General features: G+C 45.4%; 2 protein-coding genes across 5 annotated transcripts in view; one reads left to right on the top strand and one right to left on the bottom strand.

Annotated features, from left to right (window-relative positions):
- On the bottom strand, nt 1-25440 carry TADA2A (transcriptional adaptor 2A). Of its 4 annotated transcripts, none has more exons than XM_030462601.1 (16): nt 25395-25440; nt 23682-23867; nt 23003-23109; nt 21992-22051; nt 21287-21378; nt 19705-19862; nt 18043-18131; nt 17297-17369; nt 11169-11232; nt 9249-9292; nt 8623-8733; nt 7209-7280; nt 6464-6596; nt 5735-5778; nt 3525-3598; nt 1-1835 (listed from the first exon to the last, which is right to left on the bottom strand). In XM_030462601.1, the coding sequence occupies exons 2-16, from the start codon at nt 23704-23706 to the stop codon at nt 1650-1652; spliced, it is 1332 nt and encodes a 443-aa protein (XP_030318461.1). In that variant the 5' UTR covers nt 23707-23867; nt 25395-25440; the 3' UTR covers nt 1-1649. The 4 variants fall into 4 exon arrangements, with proteins under 4 accessions (XP_030318461.1, XP_030318462.1, XP_030318463.1 ...); XM_030462602.1 differs by having other exon boundaries at nt 298-1835; nt 23682-23798; nt 25395-25418; XM_030462603.1 differs by lacking the exon at nt 25395-25440 and adding an exon at nt 24462-24493 and having other exon boundaries at nt 298-1835; nt 23682-23798.
- ACACA (acetyl-CoA carboxylase alpha) overlaps nt 25300-26142 on the top strand; it is a 117479-nt gene continuing 116636 nt past the window's right edge. The window contains exon 1 of the mRNA XM_030462599.1: nt 25300-25314. The gene's annotated coding sequence lies outside the window, so the exon portion shown is untranslated. The remainder of the gene's footprint in view (nt 25315-26142) is intronic.

The raw sequence follows: 26142 nt of genomic DNA, 5'->3' as shown, positions 1-26142 counted from the left end.
AGGAGAAGTAGCTTGACTGCTTGTTTAATGTTAAAAGACAACTGGGAAGAACATTTCCAAGTATTTACAGCTGACTTTGCTCATTCCCCTGGCACTCCCAGCCTGTACAGTCTCAATTTGTACAGACTTCAATCTTCAGCAAGTATTTTATTACTGCTGCTTTTCTTTAAACACTAATATTTTTCAGGTAACTCCGTGGTGACATCCATGCAGCCACCACTGTGCATTTACCTCCTCTCTCGTGGTGAGGCTGCTGGGTATGGATAGAGGCAGCTGCCTGACCTTTACAGCCTCACTCAGAGACCAGGAACATCAATTTAAGATAATTTCAAGTCATTTTGATTTTATTACAAATCAAAACACTTCGCTTCACAGGATAATTACTCTTGGGGGTGAAACACCTTCAATAGGTATCAGTTGCTGTAGCTCAGTTAAGCTTTTATACACAAGACCCAAAACTTGGGAGCACCCAACACCCCACCTGTTTCAGCTTTAGGTTACTTCTGGGATGTTACTTTGGCATTGTACATTAGCAAGGAAAGCTGTGTGAGCAAGACTTCACTGCCTGGTAACCTGCTCCAGGCTGCATCTGAAAGAACCATCTTCCTACTCTGCATTTCCAAATACAAATGTTTTGTGCTGGGGATCCTCTGATGTGCTGGGGAGGTGTGTGCATGTGTAGGGATTTGCTTGCCCCATCACTGCTTCCTTGGTGTGTGTGGAATGTCATTGCTGACCCAGGGAACTGAGAGAGAGAGGACCCATGGAGTGGAGGGCAGGAGGGGCTGGGCTGCATCTCTGGGCTGTCTGTTGTGCTCTTGGTGTCTTTTGGGAGAGAACTTTGGGGTCCTGAGCATCTTTTCATTTACATTCCAAGAGGCTGCTCTGGTGGTAACACACAGACTTTCCAAGAAGCAACCAAGACTTAAACTGAGGGATTATATCTGACTTGACAATCACAAATCAAGTGGTGAGCAGATGAAGCTGATGGGTTTACACAGTGCTCCCGTGCTGGGAGATGTGCTAATATCCCATAAAAGTAACAACTGTTGAGGAGCTTCCCTGCAATGTCCTTTCCCATCTTTTATCACAATTAAGTTAAAAGGACCGGGCCACAGCAAGCTCTATTTTCATACCCTTGGGCATGTGCCATCTCCTTTGAAAGCTGATGCTTTTTTAGGAGGACAAGGAGGGAGGGGACTTCATTTCTATACCCCCACACTCACACAAAATGTGATCCTCATCACCTGCTGCTCTTCTGTCCTCGTTCTGTGTCCCTGTCAGAATAAAAGTGCCAGGATTCTCTCTTTAGTGACAAGAGGTGTCAGACATGAATGCCCGTTCACATTTAAGATGAGCTTATAGGGCAAATGATTCTTTCCAGTGCTACGTGGCAGCACAATTCTGACAACAGTGGTGTTAAACAGCAGAGTCAAAAGCAAACCACACAAAGAAATGTCAGTATTCTTACAATTTAACAAAGCTTCCTACTTGTTTTTACAAAAGAAAAAAAAAAAAAAAGCCCCGAAAGATTTTAAACAAAAGGAAATGTCCTTCATTCAACACTGCTAAAATCTTTCAGTGCTGTCAAAGTGACTTCAAAGCTTCTCCACATCTGCCTGCTCCAGCCAAAGCACTGCTGTCTGTCCTCAGGCTTTTGTGATGTACCCTTCTCTGATAAGGAAGTCATAGATTTTCCTGGTTTTGTTCACATCGATCTTGATGAGCGCCCGAGCCTGCGCCAGTCTCAGGCCTCCTTGTTTGTTACACTCGTTCACTAAAGCAGCTTTGTATTCTAAATAGGCTCCAGGGACCAACCTCACCATCTGACAGAGCTGGAAGACAAAAGGTGAAGTTAATAAACAGTAACACTTGTCATGCTCTTTCATTTTATGATCCCTGTTGGGGGAGTAACATTGTGAGGATTTTTCTGAAAACATTTTAAATGTGGGTTGTTGGGGTTTTTTGTTTTTTTGTTTTTTTTTGGTATGGGAGAAGCATAGAGTAATTGCATTATGAGCTGTTCCAATCCACAGGTAGGGAGGGGAGGAGCTTGCTGGCTGCCACATTCAAAAACATTCCTGACTGCAGAATAAACTAGGAGGATGAAAGCAAGCTCTCTGCTCACAGGAGCAGAACCATGAGTGTGTCCTGTGTGGGCGTTGTTCTTTACAACCCAAGGGAAGTACACATGCCAGAGACTTGCAACCAGCAATTCAGCTTGCTGGATGGGAGCCAGAGAGGGCATCTGTCTATTAATCCCCTGCAGACTAAGTCTTTAATACCTTTCTACAAAAGCAGCTACGCACACGGCGCTGCCCCCTCCGGAAGCCTGGGGAGGGAGCTGTGCAGGGAGGGCATTAAGTGTTGGGAAGTTTGGTGACAGGAATCGCTTCCCAGAGCCCCCACACCCTCCTCTCGGGTTGCCAAGCTCCCCCCTTCAGCTTCCAAACCCCAGCTGCCTTCTGCGTGGCTTTGCTCCCAGTGGAGACACTGCCTGTCTCCTCCTTTTAATAAGGAAATGCTTAATGATTGTTCCTCATTGATAGGAAATTGCAGAATTCAGAGGAACTCAGACTTCGTGTCTCAGCTGACAAGGAAATCAGATTCCCTGTACAGGCTGATGTCCCAGTCACAATTATTTATATGCTGGATGGAGGCAGAAATGCCACGTTCCACGGTGAAGCTGTGAGCTGATTTTCAATGCTGCCATCTCCAGTGAAGGGGAAACAGCTTTCAGGCAGAGGGAGAAGCCCGAAATGCATCTGCATTTTACATACCCTGAAATCTGCCTTGCGGGCAATCTAAGGACTTATTATGACTCGATTAAAAAAATAATATTTGATTTCAATAGTTTTTCTTTCAATAGGGCAGGCCTAGACCAGGCTGCAGAAGAAACTGAGCCATAACTGGAGGGCAGGTCCCTTGCTGTGCTGTTTGCCTCTCCTGGGGGCTGCACTCCTGTTTCTGGCTGCTCTTCCCACCTTCCTTCCACCTCTTCTTTTTTGGGTGGCTGTGAAGGAGCCCTCTCTGTGGGACTGCAAACCCCAACAGCAGGCTGAGCTAAACTCCATGGCTTATGGAAAGCCAGAGTCCATTCTCTGCTGCACATGCATACAAAAAGCTTGGGATATGCACTGAAAAGCCCTTAAAATCCCCTTCAAAGTTTTCAACTTCAAAATTTTGATTGAGGCAAAACTAACTCTTGTGCTCACCCCAGTCTCACAATGGAGGAAGAAAGGATGTTGTAGTCTGGAGGTTATGATGGCATGTAAGAACACCTGGGCTTGCTCCACCTTTCCTTGTTTAACAAACAAACTTGGTGCAGCCCTGCTGTACATATGGTTCAGACACTGAAATTAAGAAGCCAACTGGAAAACCTGAATGGTTTTTGTGAGCAGGAAAGTGCAGTCAGGGCACAGAGCCGAGGTGATATTCACAGCACCTGAGACAGATGGTGTCAGCAGCCCCAGACTGTGAAGATAAAGCCTGACATAAATTATCCTTTCCCTTCCTTTCCTCACCTCCTTCTCCTTCTCATTGAGTTTCTCTGTCCCTGGGAGACCCGTGAGGTTCAGTGGCGGGGCACTGCGTCTGCCTGCGGAGACAAGGAGGGGAAACACTGGAGAACACTCGGAGCACTTTGGTGGTGGCTGGTTCTGAGGTGTGTTATCACAGAGGCAATTAAACCCCTCCGTGTTTATAGACAGGGTCATTTAAGGCTTAACACAAAAGCTGGGCTGATTTGGTACAAGGGATGGGTCTGCATCTGCCCCAGCTAAGTGCTGTGACTATCTTGCGTGAGGGTTCCTGCCCTGTGACTGACTCCTGTGACTCCTGCCTTGCTGGCTTTGGGGAGGCACTGTACAGCAGCTTTCTGTCACCCTGGCAGTGGCTGTGGCCAGGCTGGGCTGTGCCTCCTGACTAAGGGGACTCTGGGAGGGTGTGCTCAGCGTGGGACTGAGCCCCGGCAGCTGGGAAAGCAGCACCTTGCAGGGATGCTGGGGTCGTTTCTTGGTGTGACTGGCAGCTGATTCTGCTGGCATTACTGATACTTTCCTGAAGCAGAGTTTTCTTTAAACGTGATGCAGATACAGTTTGCACTTTGTGGATTTGTTTTTGCCTGTTCTGATAACCAGTACTGGAGGAATTCTCTATCCCAATGGAGTCTGACCACTCTTGCTTTCACTCTTTGTTTTTAACTTAGCTGAACTTTGACTGGTGCAGCTTGAACTTTCTCCAGGGCTGTCTGCTTGTTGTTTGTTTGTTTGTCTAATAGTGTGTTGGGTTCTTTTTAATCTTCCAGAGCTAAGAACAAAGCTAAGGTTGGTTATTTACATTTCTAGAAAGTCTGTTGTTCCTGTGCTGTGGGTTGCATATCTGGCTCTGTCAGAGATGGGTTTCTTTGTCCCAGGACAGACTTCCCAAATCTGGCAAAGTGATTATTAGAGCTTGGAAAATCTGCAGCTCCATTTTCCCAAGGACTGTGCTGGCCACTGCTCCAGGCTCTGCCCTGTCTGGGTCCTACCTCTGGGACTGGGCAGTCTCTCTCTCCTGTGCATCTGTAGGAAACAGGAGCCTGGCCAGGGAGAGAACTGAAGGGTTAGAAATAAGCTGGAGAAGTGAGTTTCTGGTAGGTGTTGGGGAAGTTACTTCCCAGCACTGCTTCCTCTTTCTACAGCCTGGAATGGGTGCTACAGTGAGACATGACAGAATTTTACTCTTTCATAAACCTAGGAAGGTAACACACATACAAGCTATGTTAAAGAACACATGTTAAGGCTGCAAAGTCAAGATCTCAAACTCTAGAGGTAAAGTTAAGCAATGTTAATTTGCCCTCTTCTCTATGCAGTATGATGCAGCCTTTAATTATATAGACACGTGGCAGTTTTTTCTGCAGTATCCTTGCCTTAGTCAGCATGCAGCATGTTTACTTAATTACCAACTGTATGATATTTTGTTTGGGTCTTGTTCAGCATGTGATCATGTTTGTAAACACTGCATGCTGAGTTCCTTAGGCAAAGCAATTCCTGTGCTCCTGGGCTCTTCCCTTCACTTGACTGAATACTTGACAAAAATTAATTTTATTCTTCATATTCTTCAGCTGAGGGGATGCTGTACCCATCTCACGGGCTCTGGCTGCCCAGCCTGACATACACAATGCTGTCTTCTCTCCACAACATTTCCTGGGCTCTGAAATAACTCTTGGTGGGAAAACACATAATTTGTGAGTTCAGAATTAAAGAATATAAAGTAATAGGAAAACTGAAGTTGCAGAGGCAATCTGTATCACTTCACTCTGTCACTCTGGAGTGCCTGGTAACCACTGCCTGATTCTGAGGCAACTGCATTCTGGTGTTCTGCCCTCCCAAATCTGCTTTCTGCCAGGCTGTTATTGCTATGGTATGTGCTACACAGCTTCATCAAAAAACCTGGATCAGCTTTACCTTTTAAAGATAAATCTTTGTTCTCCTGTGTAAATTCTTTTCTTTCCTGACTTGTTAATGTAGCTTTAGGATGGGCTTTCTACCTGCAGTCAGAAAAATCCAGACATTCAGCTAAAACCCTGCAGGATGTGCATGTGGGATGGGCTGTGATGTTGACTTGAGCAGTGTTTAACCACGAGACTTGAGGACTGACACTCTTGGACTTAGAGAAGAGAGTTCCTCTGACTGTCAGACCAGGGTTGCTGGTGTGGGGCTGGCTTTTCACCACAGACATCATTAACAGTTACCTGAGTTTGAAGGAACTGGTACCGAGGGAGTCAGGCCAGAATCACTGTGAAGAGAAAGGAAATTTTCAAATTGCTTTCAGGTTTGGGTTTTGGTTTTGGTTGTTTGGTTGTTTTTCATTTGCTTGGGGTCTTTTTTGAGAATAACTGCATACATTGGCCCTGAAACTACTTCTTCCCTCAACTTGTAATAATTATAGATTCAACTTGCATAAACCCTTCTCTGAAATCAAAGGGATTCTGGAGTATTTAGTACTCCCAGACTGAAGATCATGTCTGAAACCTGTTTTAAAAAAAAAAATAAAGGGGGAGGGACAAAACAAAAAATTCAGTGGATACTGAGTGGGGAAATTCCACCTCATCTCAGAGCACGTGGCATCCAGGATGCACTTCCTCTGCACTGCAGCCTGCTCCTTAGGGTGTTCTGCAGGGTGACTACACACGAGTGATGCTGCTACAGCCAGCATCACCTGAAACACCTCAATATCATCTGTGCCCTAGTATTCACGTAGGAGAATTCCCCTCCATGACTTCATGAACAGCAGTTAAGCTCCTGAACAAACAGAAAACAGAGTCTGACCCTTCCTCACTCCCTCATCTGCACCTCACAAGCACTAGTGCCGCCTTCCACTTTCTTGCCCTGCTGGATGTTGCAGCCTGCTCCTCCAGCACCAAAAGGGGAATGCATTTGCTCTGGTGAGAGAGGACAAGCCCCCTCTGACTGTCACCTACATGTCTGCCTGGCGGCTGAGCCACTGCTGGCAGGCACTGCTGTCCTGGATGTACTGCAGCACCTCCGACAGCATCGTGCGCTTCAGCCGCTCCTCATCCCGGCTCTTCTTCAGGTGGTCGTATGTCCTGGCACCTAGGGCAAACACACCACGTTCCCACCAGCTGCCTGGGGCAAGCTGCTCACACTGCTTCAGGAAAAAAGTGAGAAAGCGTTCCCTAGCTCTGGACCAGTCTCTGCTATTCTCCCTCATGACAACTATTTGGCACGGGAAGGTTTTAGATTCCACCCTGCCCTCCTCCCCCCCGGTAATTTCAGGCCAAAACCAAACAAAAAAGGCTTGCACGATCCAATTCCAGGAGAAAAAAAAGGCCATTTCATTTATGTAGAGGTCTCCAGCCTCCCTCCAAATCTCACGCTTGTTGATAGCCAGTGAAAGTGTCCAGAGACAAAGCACTGGAGACCACAGTGCCATGAGATACGTTATTTATTTTCTGGATCTTTTGCGAAGTGGTAACTAAAGCAGAGCTCTGTGAGACAGCACATTCCCCAAGCTGATGGCTCAAACTAACTTTAAAAGAGCACAGCTGGAGTGAAGCATTATTGCTAAAGCCTTGTTCAGTTAAAGAGCTAGGCAAATGCATTTCAAAAATAAATGTCTTTATGCAACACATCCTCGTTGTTGTAAAATCATCCTTCCACACCTTGATGAATGGGAATGGGCTGAATAATGCATCAGGTACTTACTACAGAAACTGGTGATTCCTGCTGCTCTGTATTCCTGTAGTCTCCTTATTTCCCTCCGCAGCTCAAATTCCACTGTTTCACCCCAAGAGCAGGCAGAAGGGAAATCCAAAAAACCAAATGTGAGTCAGCGGGGGTGGCTGCACTTTGCTGTTTCTTATTTATCTACACAGTTGGGCTATGAAGTGCAGAGGATCACAGACAGGGTTAACCTCTCTGAGCAAGCTGGATCTCAAGCTCACTGTGTCACAATCCTCCCTGATCACAGATTTAAGCAAGTTCCTAGCATTTGTGTGCTCAGAAAACTTATTTTATCTTCATGCTTTGACAGTTCCTTTGCCATACCCTGGACAAGGCAAATAACAATAGGATATCTGGAAGGCATTTCAACAGGGCTGACAAATTACTCCACCCAGGCTCCTTAGAGCATCTCATGCTGTCTTTGAACTATGATTTTCATTACTGGACCTTCCAAATTTTTTCCTTGCAGACAACTCTTTCTGCAGTCAGTAAGATTAACTACCCATGTTTCTTTTGCTCAGAGATATTTACTGCCCAGCAGCTTTTATCAGCTGGCTTCCAGGCATTGCTGAGTTTTACAGTGAGCAAGTCTGCTTGTCTCAAAGTTGTTTACTCATCCTGCTCATCAGGAGCTGTGTGTGATCTATGCACTTGACCGGCAGGTTAACTTGAGGGCTTCACTGTCACTACAACAACCAGAGTAGGTTCCATGTGGGACCCATGATTTTGCAGGGTCATAGTTCTGGCATTTCACACAGGGTGTCCTGAAAACACGGTCGCAACTGTTCGAGTGCTTTGTTCCTTTTAATGAGGAACAATTTCCCCAGCTGAAGTCAGAGACTTAGGCAGGATGTAGTGACTGTACTGGAATTTGACTGAACTCATGCTGTGATTATGCAAAAAGCCTCCAGATGATTCGGTGACAGAACAATGCCTCTCCCCTTAAGGTAAGGGACATGATGACAGCTACATAATTATGTACACACAGAATAGTTAAACATATATCTTTCAAAGAAATTCACAGTTTGCTGCGAGCTCCTGCTCTCTCAGTACAGACAGAAATTTGAGGGCTTCTGTTCTTTTGGTGATACAGAGTCCCAGTAAATGAACAGTGGTCTTTTGATAAGAAAATACTATTTCTAACACATGACCAGAGTGTTCAGTCAACTGAGAAATCCAACAAAGAACTCAGGCAGAGTTTAGTGGAAAAAACCACTTGCTGCTTATTTAATGTACTAAACAATAAATGTATTTGTTTTTCTGAGGTAGTAAAAGATAGGGGGAGGAGGAGAAAAACCTCCTCCTGCCCTCCAGGAGTGGTAAATATTTAGGCAAGGTTGTAGATGATGCAAGCCCTCATCATTGAACATCAATTCTGAATCCTCAGAACACTTACATGCATGGCTCTCAATGAACTTATCATGCTCCACTGGGCCAAGAATTCGTGCAAATCGTCGCATTGCTTCGTACAGGTCCTGAACCTCCTTTGGGTATCTCCTTTCCAAAACTAGAGGGGGAAAAAGTGACACACCTTACCACTCCTGCTGTGAGAAGAAGAATATAAATTCAGTGGAACCTGAGGTGACCACCAGGCTCCCAAAGATCCAGCTTTGGTACACTTCTTTGGTGTCACAACTATAAAACTGATGAGTGAAAAGCAACAAAATTATACAGCCCTTGCAATTCTGAAAGCATAAGGGATAATATTTAAATGTTGTTTGGTAATTTCATAGAATAGTGAGATGCACTGAGAAAGGCCTGGATTTCACCTTCACCCTTTCTGCTTAGAGCCCAAAATGCTTCTGAAGAGCAGTTCTGAGGCACTGACAAACACTGAGCTGGGAGCAGCCAGAGCCAGCCAGCTGGAAACAGTCAGGGCAGGAAATCTGCTGGAATTCAGGCCACCTGAATGTGGTCCAGTATGAACAAACCACACTGGAGCACTGGAAACACTGAACATGTGAAATTCTGCTTCCCGGGCAGAGGTGGCTTTGAAGTTAAGCAGTTACATCTGATACTCACTCTGAAATTTTCTGAGGTTGATTAGGCCATGATCTCTTATAATTCTGTAATGGAGAGCAAAATGATATTAATAAAAAGGCTTTAACTAATGTATTACCCCATAAATAAAAAGGCTTCAGAAGAAACTTTGATTCAGACCATCAGAGGGGTCTAAAATAAACACTATGTAATTTCCATAACCTTTGAGCTGGCTGAGGAACACGATGTAGAGATGCAGCAGGGCTTTCATCACAGCCCATTTTGGGTGCTGGTGTGCATTACTCCAGCTCTGACAGCACTGAGAGAGCTACAGTCACTTTCATGGTTTGAAATTGCTTCTTAGGCACAGATTTTGCATCTACTGCCTCTTATAACTTGTCCTTCCAAACCAGGAGGCAAAGGAATATCTCATGAAGCACAACTTCCAGCTTCAGAGAGACACAGATGTCCTTCTGCTAGAGCCAGGGGGAGGAAGGGGCTGTAAAGTTCACCATGGGGAGCAGGATGAAGAAGTTTTCCTCTGACAGCTCAGATTTTTAAAAAGAGGAAAATGATTTGGGTTACTCCCAAGTCTGAAATGCTCCTGACAGGATCAGGGAAACGAGCAGTGTGAGAAGGCAGGGAAGATATTTACAAGTGCATGACAAAAAGATTTGTCACAGGTTTGGGTGAATGTCATGTGGCCATTGCCATGTGCTGATCTGATAAACACCCAACTTCTGCAGATGATAAGAGATTCTGCAACGTTAGGCTTGTCACAGTCAGGTTGGGATCTGCTCTATGAAATCCATTTTATTTTCTTGAGTATGCATTAAATAGTATCCCTGTCCCACGTAGAGAAGCCTTCAGCAGTAACAGCAGCACTTTTTTGTCATTTTCCAGATTTTTGTCCCATCCTGCTGCAGAAACTTTACAAAACCTGACACTGAGTTACATAACTGAGCCTTATGGCACTTTCTTTTAGCATGACATGATTTATCATAATGGAAATTATACCATGTAAATATTTGTATTTATGAATTATAAAGGACCAGGTCAGCAGACATCAGCTCTTCCCTGTCATTCACAGAACTATGCTGCATTATGAGGAGAAGGAATGGAAGAGCCTTTCCCCAGATTACTTATTTTTCCAGCAGGGAACAGCAAGATAGAATTTTAAATACAGAACAAAGTATTTGAAAGTTATAATAAATTTGAATCTAATTAATAGATTGAGTCATTCTAAAAAGCTGAAACATTAACTGAATAAATTATTCAAACTCATGTCAGCAGTACTGTTATCTTCATTACACATTGTGGAAAACTAACTTATGAACCACTAAGAATTAAAAATAATGATGCAAACATTTCTATGGACAAATGGGCCTGGTAATTAGTCACAGACTGGCAGGGTTTGGTTGGGTTTTTTTTCCCCATAAAGTAGAAAATTAATTATGTGCAGCTCATCAGCATTATGTAGAGAACAAAAAGAACAGAGATTTGCCTCTCTTTTCTAGTTCCTAGCCCTGGATCTGTGACTGGTTTCCCAAATATTATTCCAGTTGCTCATTCTGCTAAATGGCTTCGTGGCCTCCTAAGGTGTGCTCAGAGCTTCAGGGATGTCTGTGGAGCTGGCTTTGGGCTGGCAACATGAAGAGCACTGCACTGTGTGTCAGGGCTTTCTCAGCCATCTATAAAAATCAGGATCAGGCTCTGTTAATCTGTGTTTTCTGGGCTGGCACCACTGCTCAAGCCATCTGCCTGATCTTAATCTGTGGGCAGGAGGAGAAGCACACACAGAAGATGGAGCCTGACATGCACATCTGACAGCAGAAGGACTCCATGTGGGGGAATTGTCTGGAAGGATGATACAGGAAATTAATTCTCCTTAGTATTAGGACAAAGCTGGGACTAAACCATGGTAATGAAGGAAAGGAACACAATTACTCCTTAAAAACTCACTTTTTTCTTCTCTGTCTTTCCTTTAACCTGGAGTGATAGATATCTACAACTGCAATCTTCAGAGCTGCAAAATAAAACCAATGAATTATTACAGAACACATATGTGATCAGTACTTCAGGTTAATTTCCAGGCCTTTATGCTCATGGTGGGTGGAAATGGTCACTGTTCTTTGCTGTTTTAAAAACCCCATGGCAATTTTACAGGGAGAGAAACCTGCTAGAGGATAACCTTTTGCAGACTGCATGTGAACATGAACCTGGGTAGATCCCCTGTTCATTCTTGGACTGTTCTACTATTAGCATTTATTTGTTCCTGCATACATGCACTTGTTAAGCATTCCTGCTCCTGAAAAGCAAATGAATCAGATTTAAGGATCTCAGGTGCTATCTTTGGGTAGAGGCTTTTTGGCATAGAACAAGGAACTCCAAAAAATAGCAAGACACAGTTCTGAGCTGTGAAGAGTCACAGTAGCCTTTGCTGCTTAAAAATATCTACAATATATTAGCTTGTTAACTTCTAAAGTTATCTGTCTGCCAGAAGAACAAAGAGAACAGTTCATGGCAATGTGAAGGACAGGAAAAAGCCATGCTCATTTGAAATCATACCCTTCTCAAAATCAAATCTGTCTGCAGCCTGGCTGACCCACTCAGAGAGCCTTCACCTGCTTTTTCCTGTAAACCATTAGGTTAGGAAACTTCTTTTGGCAAATTCTTGAAAGAAGGGATAGGGAGACACCTACCACCTTCCCTTCCCTCATTTTATTAAATCATGCAAAAATTCTAGGTCATGAAATAAGCATGGAGTTGGCTGATTTCTTGGTTGGCTTTTTGCCCTTTCTGTTAATCATTCCACTTATGCTCTCAGAAGAAGGAGGGTGGGTTTCTGGTCTGTGGAGAGAAATTGCAGCTCTCTGCAACTAAGCAAGAGGCACATCCCCTTCCAGCCCTCTGTGCTGTGTAACTGGGGGCAGCCCCAGGGTGACAGCACCCAGAATCCCATCCTCTCTCTGTAGGTACAAGAAAAGAGCAAACCAGATACTGGCAGCTTATTGATTGCACTCTCCAATAAATAATTAATAATGCAATTAGGAAAGAAGCCTGGTTATGTGTCTGTTTTAAAATAGGTATTTGTATGTAAACACCAGGAAGCCCCTTGCCTCCAGGCAACTCATCCCTGCAGTCCCCTGGGTAATCCCATTCTGTACCAACAGGGCCAGCTGCAGCCCAGAGGATGTGGGTATTGGCTCAGGGTTCAGAGTTACACTTGCTGATCCTCTATGAGCCAAAAAAATCTTCAATTTATCCCAGGCTGGTTTGATGTTAATCTAGGAGAGAAAGATGATGTGTGAAGATAGGAGGGGTGGGACAGTGGCCTCACTTCCTTTTGCTTATCTCTTGAAAAAGGTGTTGAAGAATCTTTGGATGTTTTCATAAAGAAGTGTTTAAGTTTCCTCATTTAAGAACAAGCACAGGTAGCAGATTCTCCTTCTTTCTTAAATGTGGGGATGAAAATTGGTAGATGCAGCAGGTTAAAGATGAAGGGAATACCTTACAGGTGTTAGAACTGATGCCAAGTTATGGAAAATATTTTTAAGCCTCCTGTAAGCTAAGCTAACAGGTTATTTTCTGGGGTTTCTGTGGGCAGAACTTGGTAAGTATAAGCAGAAATGGCATTGGAGAACCTCTATAAATATCACCAGTAATTATGTACCTATAACCATTGCATTTTGATGTTTTCACCTGGAAACTTTCTGGAAGAAATGACAATCAACTGGGGAGGACAAGGAACACTCATGAGAACAAATGAAGGGAAAAAAACTGAGCTTCTGCTTACAGAAAAATTAGTATTTGCTGCCACATGCACTTTTGGAAGGGGCTTTTGTTTTTAATAGACATATTCACAGAGGAACAGCCGTTTACAAGATCTGGAATGTATGAATAACTCAGAGTACTATACTGGTACGTGCTGCATTGAAATGAGAAAGGAGATGCTGGGTGAATGAAAATGATTTGCCTGTGCCTGTCCCCACGGGGTGTACCAGGGAGGCAGCTGTTTGTACTGGGAACTAAAGATAATCCAAACTGACACCGTGTTCTAAGTACCCATTTGGGAAATGATAAGGTTCTTTGAGATGGTCAGAGCAGCTTTGAAGGATCCACTGATAGGCAGAAATTCAAGGCTCCTTCCTCCATTCCCAAAAATCAAAATATTTTCATTTCTCCAGAGTGTGTCTGAAACAGTTTCTGTGCTTTTCATTCCCCTTCAGCCTCAGTTGGTCTGCAAAAACTTTTTTTTTTTGAGCACTAATGAGTGAGAGCTTTGTCTCATGCTTGCTAACCTCTGCTTGGCATGCAAGGCCCAAATAATGGGAAGAATGCAAACTAATCAAAGTAAACAGGCTGTGTACCCCATCTCTGCCTTGCTTGGTACAAACTTCATGGCTCCGATCCAAATCCCCCCTCCCTAGAGGAAAACAGGACTCTAGGCAGACAAGAGGATCTGCCTTCAGAGCATGTCAGGAGCTTCCCCAAAAGAATAAACATCATGTAATATTTAGAAGGACACTGACTGCCTTGTAACTTGTAAAATGAAATTTCCTCACTGCCCAGCCAGAGTCTGCTTCCACTTGCTTCTGAACTTGTGGTTTCAGCAATTACTTTCCAGTGTTGGAGGTAAAAATCATTTAGATGCAAAGGGAGGGGGAAAAGATAAATTACTGAGGTTCCAATTCAGCCTGATGAAAACTTGTAATTCATGAAATATTCAAGCACTCTGGGTAGACTCAGATTTGTAACTACTTGTTCCTTTTCATCTGTCCATTATGTTTCTGTTTAGCTGCAACAGATATTTGTGTGCACTTAAAATAATTGCAAGTACTGAATAAGAGGTAACAGTTCAATATGTTAATTAAAATGAGAGATTCCACACAGTTTCTGCCAGCTCAAGTGACTGAGCAGGGCCTGTGCCCCCCTGTGTCCCAGGAGGGAGAGAGCAGCAGAGCTTTCTGTGTCCCCTGGGAAGTTTTGCCCCCTTGTATTAAATTGCATTTCTGCTTTCTTGTGGAAATACTGAGAATCTGTTTAGAGTGACTCAGGAAAACAGAACAGAGGTCAAGTAGGTGAGAACTAGAACTTTTAAAGAAATGGTTTTTACAAAATGTGAGGAAAAACAGAGCAGTGTGGTGGAAAGGGAAGCAGGGGGAATTTCTTTACACTGACAGCACCAACGTGCAACTCAGACATTGCAGCACTGAGCTGGGGCTTGTGGAACCAGAGACCACAGAAATTGTTCTGGTTGGTGTGTTCTCAGAGTCTGGCTTGAGTAACTTTCAGAAAATGGCATATATAAGTAGATTTCATAAATTAATCTGGAACCCAGTGAGGCTTAATGAACAGCAGGAAATCAAACTGAGGAGTTTTTCACAAACCTGGTATTTAATCCATGCTGCAGGACCCCATTTGGGCTCCTCTGGGCTCTAAAATGTGTTAAACCCCTGGCTTACACCTTCACCTTTTAAAACAAAAAGGTTGCTGTCTGGCCAGCAAAACTGTCTCCAGCAGGTGTGGAAGGCAGGCACAGGGCTGCTTTTCAAGGACATTTCTGGCAGACAGGGTAAGAAGTTTGGCAGTGGGCAGGGCTGGGGCAGAGGCCCCTTGGGGCTGCTGCCTGGAAGCAGAGGCACCCTTGGGAGAGGTGAGCAGAACCTGGCCCTCCAGGGCTCCTCACAACTGCTCTGCATGGTAACTGGAACACAGAGAGGTTTTTAAACCATCCACATGCCTGCCCCTGCCTTCAGATTGAAACCCTGAGCCAATTAGTATGAAATCTTCAAATTAGGATGCAAAATATTCCAAAGCAATGAAGCAAAGTCAGCAGCTGAGATGTGCAGAGCTGCAGGACAGGCAGGGTGTGAATCCTTCCTTGTAGATATTACCTTGGAGAAAGGAAAGATGTAATTCCAAAGGTTTTTTAAAAAACCTATTCTTTCTCTCCCCAAGATGCCTGATGCAAAAGAAAAAACAGCTGGTTAGACCCTGGGACTTCATTTTTTAGAGGCACTCTCTCTCACGTGGGCAGATCTAGGACAGCTGTGGGAAGGAAGCTGCCAGAGTCCCTGAGCTAAGAGATGGAAAATGTAGTTGGTCATGCTCCATAACCTCTGCCAGAGAGTTTTCACAGGGCAAAAATGCCTGACATCTCATACTAAATGCTGGAGACAACTGAAGAATGGACTAGAGAACATCCAATGAAATTATCAGGCAAAAGATTTGACAGACAGAAGGAAGTATTTTTTCACACAACACATAATTAAATTGTAGAAGTCCTAACTCAATTGTGGAACTCACTGCTACAGGATGTTACAGGGGCTAAAGTACAAACACACAGAGTTCTAGCAGTGGTTAGGTAGGTTCATGGAGGGCAGATCCTTTGGTGAAAATGCTCTGAAGACCCTCCAGGGCTGAAGAAGTCCCTACACTTACCACTGCAGGACACACAGAAGCTGTTCCAGGAACAGTGTCAGCTCAATTTGCCTTTTCTTACATTCTCCTCCTGTGCTTCTGCTGTGGGTACCAGACAAAGCAGAGGGTCTGGCCCTGCATGGCTTTGTGATGTTCTGAAGAGGTGAGGGAAGGTGACTTGTGCATTCAGGAGGCTGCCAGGAGGCATCTTGGCTGTGTGTGAGGGGCATGGAAACAGTGCTGGTAAAGCAGCTTGAAGGAGTGTTATGCTGTCAATTCATGAACAGGACTGGGAGATTATTTGGCTTTTTCAGTTTCTCAGGACTCATGTGACATGGAAGCAAGGAAATATATCTTGTAGTAGTACTAAAAAGAAACAGTAGAGAGATGGCATGATGGATCTGTGACATGTCAGTCCCCCTTCCAGTAAATGTTACAAGGGAAGAGAGACTGACATATGATTCTCATAACTGTTTTTGAGCCAGGGGAGTTTGCATTCCTAAAAACTCTGCGTACACTGCTAAATTTCAAACTGATTTTTTTAAGTTTGGAAAGACTTTCTGTATGTAACAGGATCTGTCTGTCTCCAAGGGCTTTAGCTTAGAACTGCCTGACATAGCTGGGAGAATTCTGAAGCATAAACACAGTACTTTTAAACACATATGTACTTACAAATGTAGGGAAAAGTATGATCTTTCCTTCTCTGCAGATTAAAACTTCATTTTAATAATCCTTGTTATTTGATATTACATAAGGCAGCGAGGTTCACAGAAACTCAGTAGCTGTAACTGAACTCATGCAACAACCAATCTCTTCCCAATAAAACAGAAAGTTGTCCCCTACAGCCAAAGCTGCTGTAACCCCTTGTGCATGTTTAGCAGATGAAGAACCTCACAGCTCCAAGAGCAGAAAGTTTCAAGGTGTTGCACATAGCCCTTAAGCTACACAGCACCTTCCTGCATCAGTACCTGTCCTCAGAGCAGATTTCCAAACCCAACAGAGGTGGTTAGAATAACTGAGAGATCTTCTACGAATCCAGATGTAGTAGGGGAGAGGGGTGTCAGCAAAGAGAAGGGAGTGTTTCTCTTTCTGAATCAGAACAGAAGTTGTGCCTTGCTGTGATGCTCACATCCTGTAGTCAGGAAGAAAAGCTGGGGAGGGGAAGCACTATCAAGGCATTGGTGGTTCTGGTTTTGAGAGGCCTGTAGGTCTGTTTATTCAAACACTGATGTCCTGCTGTCTGTTTCCAGACAAATTGCTGGCTTGGATAACTTCTTGCTTCTACCTAGCTAAACTTCTTCTGCAGTTTATACTGGGTAAAATGTTTGTGTTTCCTAAGGAGATGCCTATGACTGGTGGGGACTGTTTGATTCCAGTCATGTTCTAGAAAAGTGGCTCCATTGCAGCAGGGAGTGAAGTGCATTATGCTATATATATTCTATTTATATATAAGTACCATTTGTATGTCCATTGATTAAGAGCTTTAAAAACAGATTTGAAAGTAATTGCCAGAGAAATGCCAGTGTTTAAGTCCCAGTGCAGGGAAATGAGATCATTAAAAATGTATGTTCACTTTTAAAAAAGTGTGTAGAGAAAACCAGAGCTGATGAAATGTTGTGCAGGCACTCTGAAACATTGCTTTCAGTGTACAAAAACATGGGACTTACCATGCAAAATGTCTGAATCATCTTCTACAAAATCAATATCTCTCAAATCCCATTCAGCATAGTTGTCAAACTCCTGCACAGAGGTGATTAATAAATTGTCACTAACCAGCACTAAAAAATCAGTATCAAGTTTCAGTGCACAGAGAAGCACTGAACACAGGTATTCACTCATACCCAGTTGTACAAGGTTTTATACTTGAGCAACAAACATCCCTGGGGAGCTTTAACTAAGGAATGGGTAACATGCACCCCCATGGCTGGATCTGGAACAGGATGCTGTGACAGGATAATGAGAATTAATCAGGTAATCTCCATGGCTGTCACACTCTGCTGGAAATTCTGCTTAAATGTCCCAAACCCAAGAACCCCTTCTATGGCTGAATTCATCACTTCATGCACAGGAGCTTGTTTTGCAGCAGGAACTGGGGCCCTGGGCCCACAGCTACAAACAATGCAGGTCTTTCAGGTGATCTTTGGATCAGGCTCCTGTGTGTTTCTGGAGCTATGGCAGCCTTCTGGAGCTGACCCCAAGTGATGCCACCCAGCCTGCCTGCTCAGGGCTGAACATCTGCTGGGAGGCTGGCAGCATCACCTCTGCCATGACACCCTGCCTTTCTTCTCTCAGTCCTGCCTCCTCTCCTCATGGTTTGTGTATGGAGAGCAGGGACTCACAGGCACACAGGGGGTGTTTGCTGACCCTACAGTGTAAAGGAAATTTAAAATAATGGGAGAAGTGAGAGTCTTACCTCAACAAAGTCAGCTCTGGCTGGCATGTACCCAGCCATGTCTCTGGAGAGCAAGGAATCAAAAGTGGGCCGTGGGGGATCATCAGCAGCTGAAAAACAGAGAGGATTTTGAGTCCTTGTGTAAGGCTTGGGGTCTTTTTTAACACAAAAGGATCCATAAACAGGTGATTCTTTGGGAGGAAAAGTGGGGATAATTAGTTGAAGAAAAACACACTGATTGGGCTTTTATTCAGCTTCATGTACAGAAAATGACTGAGCTCATCCAGAAAAAAATGCATTAGTCTGAGATCTTCATAGTATTCTCCTAAGTCAAACACAGGAATTCCAGGTAATAAATAGGTTATAAAATGTAAACTCAACATTTCAGAGCTCAGCTCACCCCCAGCAAATCCCCACGGATCACTCAGTCTCAGCCTGCAAGTTCTTTTAGTTAATAGCAAGAGGGGTGTTAAATCTGCCACCTTCTGGGTGCCATTTCCAGTGAGCTGCAATTAAAGCTGTGCAGCTCTGAATTTTTACAGTGCTTCCCAGCTGAGGAGCTCTGTGTTTTACAGTCAGAAACAGACTGAGGCTCACAACAAGCCTGTGAGGGAGCTGAGCCCTGCAAGTCCCACGCTGCAGATAAAGCAAGCTGAGGCACAGAGAATTTGTCTTGGCCCAGGTCACATAAAAGAAAATCAATGACAGCCAGGGACAGAACCAAAATTGTCCAGTTCCTGCTGCTCTAGCTCTAACCACTTTATTGTGAAATTTAAACCTCCAGATACCAAGAAATGTTTTTTACCCAGCCATTTCGGGGAGCTTTCTAATGGAACAGCTGTGAGACTGGGGGAATTCTGAAGATGTTCTATTGGAAGAAAACTGAAAATCTGTTGATTAGTGAAGTACACACTTAGAACCAGAGAATCATGGAATTGTCAGGGTTGAAAGGGACCCTAAAGCTCATCAGTTCCAACCCCCCTGCATGAGAAGGAACACCTTCCACCAGACCAGGCTGCTCAAGACCCCATCCAGCCTGGTCTTACACTTCTCAAACACTTCCCAAAAGGCAGTTTTAAAGAGAGAGGTGTGAAATCAGCATGGTTGAAAGGGAGTGCTTTTATGAGAAGGCCCAGCAGCAGTTAGGTGTGGTGCAGAGTAGCTCAGCAGATGCAATGTTTCAGAGGTAGGAACCCTTCTCAGTCAGTATTGCTGTGCAGGGCCTGGACAAGCACAGTAACCACAGGATGCTGTGAACTCACACTGATGTGTGCTGTGAAGGACACACTGGTGTTTTGTAGCTTTGAGTTAGCTTCCCCTTTAGCTTGTCCTTCAAATGAATATGCACATCCAGGCTTTTGTGTGGTGGTTTCTGTCAGTGACCATTTCACTGGCTGTGCAGGAACTTCTGGTTTTGAGAACCTCATGTATCAGAGCACTCAGTTCCCTGCCTTTTCCCACTGAACTGGCAGTCTCCTCATTAGATACACCAAAGATTGAATACAATGTGAAGAAACTACAATTAACATTATTCCAGTGAGCCATCCAAACAAGCTCTCCTTTTGGGAATGAAAGCAAGCTGCCTGTGAGGTGGGTGCCTTTCTCCAAAGGCTGCTCATTCCAGTTTTGGCAGATTTGGTGAGGGAAGCTCCCTGTGTGTGCTGGTGGGCAGGGAATACTCACAGTGGAAAGGAATGGCTGTCTCGTTGTGCTGTGCCTCCTCTGCCTGCTTCAGGTTCAGTAATGTAGATGCAAACAAGGGGTTGTTGATGAAGTGTTTCATGTAATGTTTCTCACACTCCTCCTTGGATTTTGTGCACATCTGGTTGGCTACGTCCTGCCTGAAGGGGGGAGAGGAGGAGGCTCAGTATGAATAACACAGAAATGTTGAGGGCTTTTTTTTTTTTTAAGTGGGAAAAGATAATTTTGGATAAGAGATTGATGGCATCCTGTGCAGAGAGCTGATCTGTGAGGGTGTATTAGTTCCCATTTTGTGTACTAACACTCAGCCAATCCTTACACCTTCAATACAGTCCTAGGCAGTACTTTTTGGTGGTCATGAGTAATCCAACTCACTTTATGTGAGCAAATCCCCAGCCAATGGAATGTAGAGAATCTTTTATATGCTTGAAATTTAGTATTGTTATTTGTGAGCTTTTTACATATTTTACTAACTTCAAGTAATGGTAAATTCTAAGTCCAGAGCTGTATTCTGCTTCTCAATCTCTCTTGTGATTTTTCCCCTTTTGAGTGGCAATGTTAAACAGCTGAATTTTTATTTTTTTTTAAACACCAAAGTGGTTGTACTAAACACATGCTAGAAATCTTTGCCAAACTTTCTTGGAAAAGTGGGTGACTACAAACATGAAGTATTCTGTCTTACTGAACTGGCTGTGGAAGTTGAGGATTTAAAAAGAAAAATACAATCCACCAGCAGCTATCATTCTGATTTCTGTTAAACTGAAAGCTGGATGGAAGGGTTTCCAGGAAGAAAAGTCAGTTTTTCCTTTATTTGGTAAGGACTGCAAAAAGCCAAGTGTTTAAGGACAAAGTTAACATTACTTGTATTGCTAAGTAGGGCAAACTGTACTAGACAGCAGGACATAACTGCAACCAGTCTTCAGTCTTAATTATGACAGCAATGTACAGATAAGAGCTCACAGTTCTGTTTCAGTGAAGTCCAGAGTTCTGTACTTTTAACACAGCTATTTTTTTCACGAAGGAGAAGAAAGAGAACTCATGACTATAGATCTCTTTTATTTACAAATGCATAAAAAATCCTGAGATGTCCACAGAAATTAACAGAATTTAATAGAAAAATATTATTTCCCATTTTTATCTTAAATATGACAGAGAAGCAGGAAACCTCCAAAAATAATACCTAGCTGTTCAGGTGTAAGCAAACTGAAGCCACACAAGATGAGAAATTCTGTACTTGGTTTTGACACAGGAGTAAACTGAGGCACAGAAAATCTTGTGCAATTGCTGAGCTCCTTCAGACCCAGGGTCTTTCATGTGAACTGAGGGAACTTTGCACTTCACTGCATCTCAGAAGAAGCCTCTAACAATTTCTTGGTATATCTAACAGCTGATCTGAAAGCAGAATCTGCCACCCCAGTGTTCCACTTGAGCTGGTTCATTAGAGTCTCACCCACAGCAAGTCACTGAGCATTCAGTGTGCACTGAGGTAGCCAACAGACCCACTGAAATGAAAGGAAAAACCACCCATTGGTTACTGAAGCTGGCTGAACCACTGAATTCTCACCAGTTTCCAAACCCACAGTCCATCACAGCTTCCAGGAGAGCCATTTCCTCTTGAGCTGTCCAGTTAGGATCCAAGACAGGGAAATCAGAAGTCTGGAGAAGAGAAAAGGAAACCAGACTGCTGGGATCCTGTCATCATCCACCCCCCAAACAGCAAAGCTCTGAACTACAGGGCAACACACTGTGTGACACTGGGAATATTTTGTTGTGTCCCAGGAAACCTGACCAAATAAGAGTTGAGTTATTTAGGGCACTGGGTCATCAACTAGAGGAAAAATCAGTTGGTCAGTACATCTCCTGTGACTGTACTGCTACCTGTGGTATCCACCAGCTGTAATTCAAGACTGTGATGCTAGGAAACACAATAAAAATTACTGAAGGCTTCTAAAATTATTCATTTGGGGGAAGAAAAGAGTAGAGAAACAGGGATTGATTCACAGGGGTAAAGAGCTGGATGTCTAGAGCTGCATTGTGCTACCCTGGCACAATAAAAAATGTAGATAACTTAAATGTCTCCACTATTCCATTATGTTCAGGTGGATTTTCCTCTGCACTCTCAAGGAACACTTTTTTCCTCTGGTAATGGTCCTAAACCTCTAAATCAAAGGCTTAACTTTTCAGTGGAATATCAGTGAGAAAGGGTCTAGCTCCTGGGAAGCTCTGAAAGCCTAAGACTGAGCAGGTCTTATCTAAAGGGAATATTTACCATTATCTCATAAGTATGATCACTTTGATGTTTCTTGTACTCAAATCCTCGTGTGAAACACTGTAGAACAAAAGAGTGGCATTATGTTAGTCTCTTACTTCTGCTCTGAAAACATTTTAATACATCCCTTTTAGTCTCTGCCCAATGGGTATCCAAAACTGACCACCTGATATGCTGAAAAAGATACTGGGTTTTTTTTCTAATCTCATGTTAAAAAAAAAAAAAACCCAACCATAAAATGGCAGGAAAACCTTTGTTAAAATTCTGTTAAATCTTTGTATCTTAGTTGGGTTTTTTGCACCAAGATAGCATTTCTTCAGTATTGAAAACAAGTTTCCTTTTAATCATGGTTTTCAGTTTAAAAAGCACCAGCCTGGTTTGCAGCTATTTTCAACATTTCTGGTTTTTAAGTCCAGGTAAATGCCCCAATATAAACCCAATATACAGAATATGGTTTTGTGTATTTTGTACACACCTGAGCACAAGACTAAGCTCCTTTTTCAGTCCTAGGGGTTATTGCAATTCTTTAAATAATAAATAATTGAACTGATTTATGTAGTAATTAAAACTAGAGTACTTCCTGTGCTTATCACCTGGTCACAAACAATTACTGTCAATGTCACAAACTTTCCTCAGATTTTCTCTTCCATTTGGGAAGGAACCAACCAGTGGATGGTGACAGGGAGGAGTGTTTCTGGATGGCCATAACAAATGAGAGGGATGATGCCTCTCCAGAGGAGCAGGAACATGCTCCAGCACACAGCCAGCCTGGCTGCAGGTCTCTGGGGACCTCTGGCTGCCCCCACAAAGATCCCCTTCAGCTGCTCAGACCTCACTTCTTCAGCCTCCAACATTTCCTTTGTCATTTCCCTGTCCCTGAGCAAACACCTGTGTTGATCCAGGCTTACAGAGACCAATCATTAATGTGTTTCTGGAGCAGCTCAGCACCAGACAGCCCTTTGATGGCCTTCTCAAAGAAAAGATTGCCTTTGCTTTTATCCTTGCACTCACCTGCAAACAGAGGAGGAAGGGGGGAGGCCCACACTCAGCACACTTCACATAGGGCTCTGTCAGGTATGAGGAGCAACCTCTGCAGGGAGGTTTATCAAAAGGGTCATCTGTGAAGCCAAAAGTAAATCTCATGCAGTACAAACAAGGCACTGGGCTTGCAATTACCTGAATTCACTTCTGCCCAGCCATTTTAAGTGAACTCAACTGTACAAAACCTCTTCTGCAGCTTCTCCAAATATCTGTCAGACTTTCCTTGTTCAGCTATTTGTGGAGAAGACTGCAGAGGCAGCTGCAGCCTGCCACCCACTGCCCTGCAGGCACCACACTGCTGGGGCTGCAAAGGCAGCAGAGAGGTTGTCCTGTAACCCTGCAGACACTGCTGAGCCAGGAACCAACCCCTGCTCTGCAACTCCTTCTCACTTTGCTCACTGCAAAGCAGCCAAGATAATTAGACTGTCGAGTTCTAAGCCACAGTTTTCAAGAAAATGGACTAGAACTACCTCAAACATAAGAACTAGATAGAAAAGAAAAAAAAAACACCCAAATTCCCACCAGGTCATTAATCTGTCCTAAGAATTTGATCACAGAGGGGTCTCTGTGGGGCAATACTGCCAGTTTTTCTCTCTCTCCCCCAGGGGGCTGCTGCTGTCTCACACCAAATGTCCCCCCAGGTACTCACTGCTGAAGGAAGCCAAACGTTCCATCCCTCTCTTCCTCCTGCTCTTCCAGCCTTCAGGCCCAGGGTGTAATCCTGTCCCAAAGGATGACCCCAGAGATGAGATCCTCCTGGACTAAACTGAGCAGAAAAGCAGAAGGGCTGTCAGCAGTCTGTGTGCCAGGACATGGCTGAGTCTGATTTCTGCACCTGAGAAGAAATCAGATGTGGTGAGATGGGGCACAGCGTAAAGAGAGAAGTGATGGGGATATCAACCAGTCCTGAGCTTCCAGTGGGACTGCTGGGGTGCAGGGAAGTGTTCTGCACCTCCAAGAAGCACCAGGATGGGAACAAACACCTCAGAGGTGACATGGATGCAGTGGATTAAAAAATTACCATGCTGCTGTCACCCAGATGTTCAGCACTGACTGTGTGGCAGCTCCTGAGCCACCAGAACCTCTGCAGGGAGGTTCTACACTGCTGCTCCTCAGGGAGCTGAGGGGCTTTCCCTGATGGGATCTCACTTTCACAAGGTATTTTTGTGGGGAATTGCTCAGACTTCTGGCTTGCAGAAACTGATGTTTTTCTTTCTAGACTTTTCTCCTCCCTGCAGCACATGAGGAGACCTGGGCCAGTGTCCAGGGACACCCCTGAAGCTGTGCAGCCCCTCCACACAGAATGCAGCTGCTTCCAGCCTGGATACACATCCCTGTGTGGATCCCCAGACAGCCACGACCAAATTCCAGGCTGGATTTTGACCCCGTGGCTCTCAGTGACACGGCACAACCACCCCTGGACACTCACCTCCCTCTGTGAGCTGCAAACCTCTCTAGCCCTGTCTGCAGGGCACCAGGAGCCTGGGCACCAGGTCCCACTGCTGCCTGTCCATACCCAGCACGTTCCTGCACCACCCCCTGCACTCCCCATACCCCCTATCCCTATCCCCTATCCCTATCCCCTACCCCTATCCCATTCCCCTACCCCATACCCCTATCCCTATCCCATACCCCCTATCCCTATCCCATATCCCCTATCCCCTATCCCATTCCCCTATCCCATACCCCTATATCCCCTATCCCATACCCCTATCCCATACCCCTATCTCATACCCCCATCCCATTCCCCTATCCCATTCCCCAATCCCATACCCCTATCCCATTCCCATATCCCATTCCCCTATCCCATACCCCTATCCCATTCCCCTATCCCATACCCCTATCCCATACCCCTATCCCCTATCCCTATCCCATACCCCTATCCCATACCCCATACCCCATACCCCATACCCCTATCCCTATCCCCTATCCCATACCCCTATCCCCTATCCCCTATCCCCTATCCCCTTCCCCTATCCCCTATCCCCTATCCCTATCCCATTCCCCCTCCCACCCCCTCCGGACCCTTCTCCCCATCACCGCCAGGGGGCGCTCTCTGCCCCAGGCCCCGCCCCCCTCGTGGTGCCCGCGCGGCCCTCGAGGCGGGTGCGTGCAGCGCGCGCTCCCGTCACCTCACTCCATTCCTTTCCCTCCTCTTCCTCCCGCACCCCCTCCTCCTTCTCCACCTCCACCTCCACCTCCTCTTCCTCCTTCCCGCTGCCCGTCCGGACACCGCCTTTTCCCGTTCCCCCTCTCCCCGGAGCCAGCTCCTCCCCTCTAGGGTAGGGTCCCGACATCCCTCTCGCCCCTCACGGGCGGTGCCGGCCGCGCCCCCCCCCCCGCCGCCGCCGCCTCCTCTCACCTCACGCTGAGGCGGTGGGTAGGCCCCGCGCGCGCCGCCGCCCGCCCCGCCTTTCGCTGCGTCACTGCGTGCGCGCCCCCGCGGCGCCGGGCACGCCCCTCCCTCTGTGAGGAGACGGGACCGGGGGTACCGGGAATGGGGGTACCGGGACCGGGGACCGGAGAGCGTCCGGGGGTACGAGGAGCGGAGAGTCCCCGGGGGCTCCTCACCGCCCTGCCCCGTGTGTTTGCCCTGCGCGGCTCTCCCTGAGGCAGCGGCGCTGCAGGGTGAGCGGGGAGGAGCTGAAGGTCCTTCCCGCAGCAGTTGATAAATCAGCTCTCAGGTGGCTCCTGCCAGGGAAGTCATTTGTCTTGAGGTTCGTCCTTCAAGGTTCTGAGGTAGCAAAGGTGAATCTTGGCTCGCGTGGGAAAGGGCCCTGCCACACCTCCTGGCTGTCTCCCGTGGCCACACTGTGAGCTGGGTGCAGAGGTGGCCTTCAGCTTGTTGAGGACATCCCGACAGAGGGATCTGAGTGGGGTTTGATGAGTCTCACACTGTGTAACCCCCAAAGCTTGGGAATGAGGCTGCTCGTTGCATTTGCTTTCCCATCGAGAAATGCACAGTGGCAGTGCACACCTTGGAGCTCTCTGTGTCCTCCCTTCAGGACATGGTGCTTGTCCAGAGCCTGGTGCAGCCAGCAGATATGCTGACACAGTGGGGTTTAACACAGGTGCCAAGTGGATTCCCTGTTCATGGTGCCCTGGTGCTG

Source organism: Calypte anna, chromosome 19 (genome assembly GCF_003957555.1).
Source record: "Calypte anna isolate BGI_N300 chromosome 19, bCalAnn1_v1.p, whole genome shotgun sequence".
NCBI lineage: Eukaryota > Metazoa > Chordata > Aves > Apodiformes > Trochilidae > Calypte > Calypte anna.
This window is presented reverse-complemented; position numbering and strand designations above follow the sequence as displayed.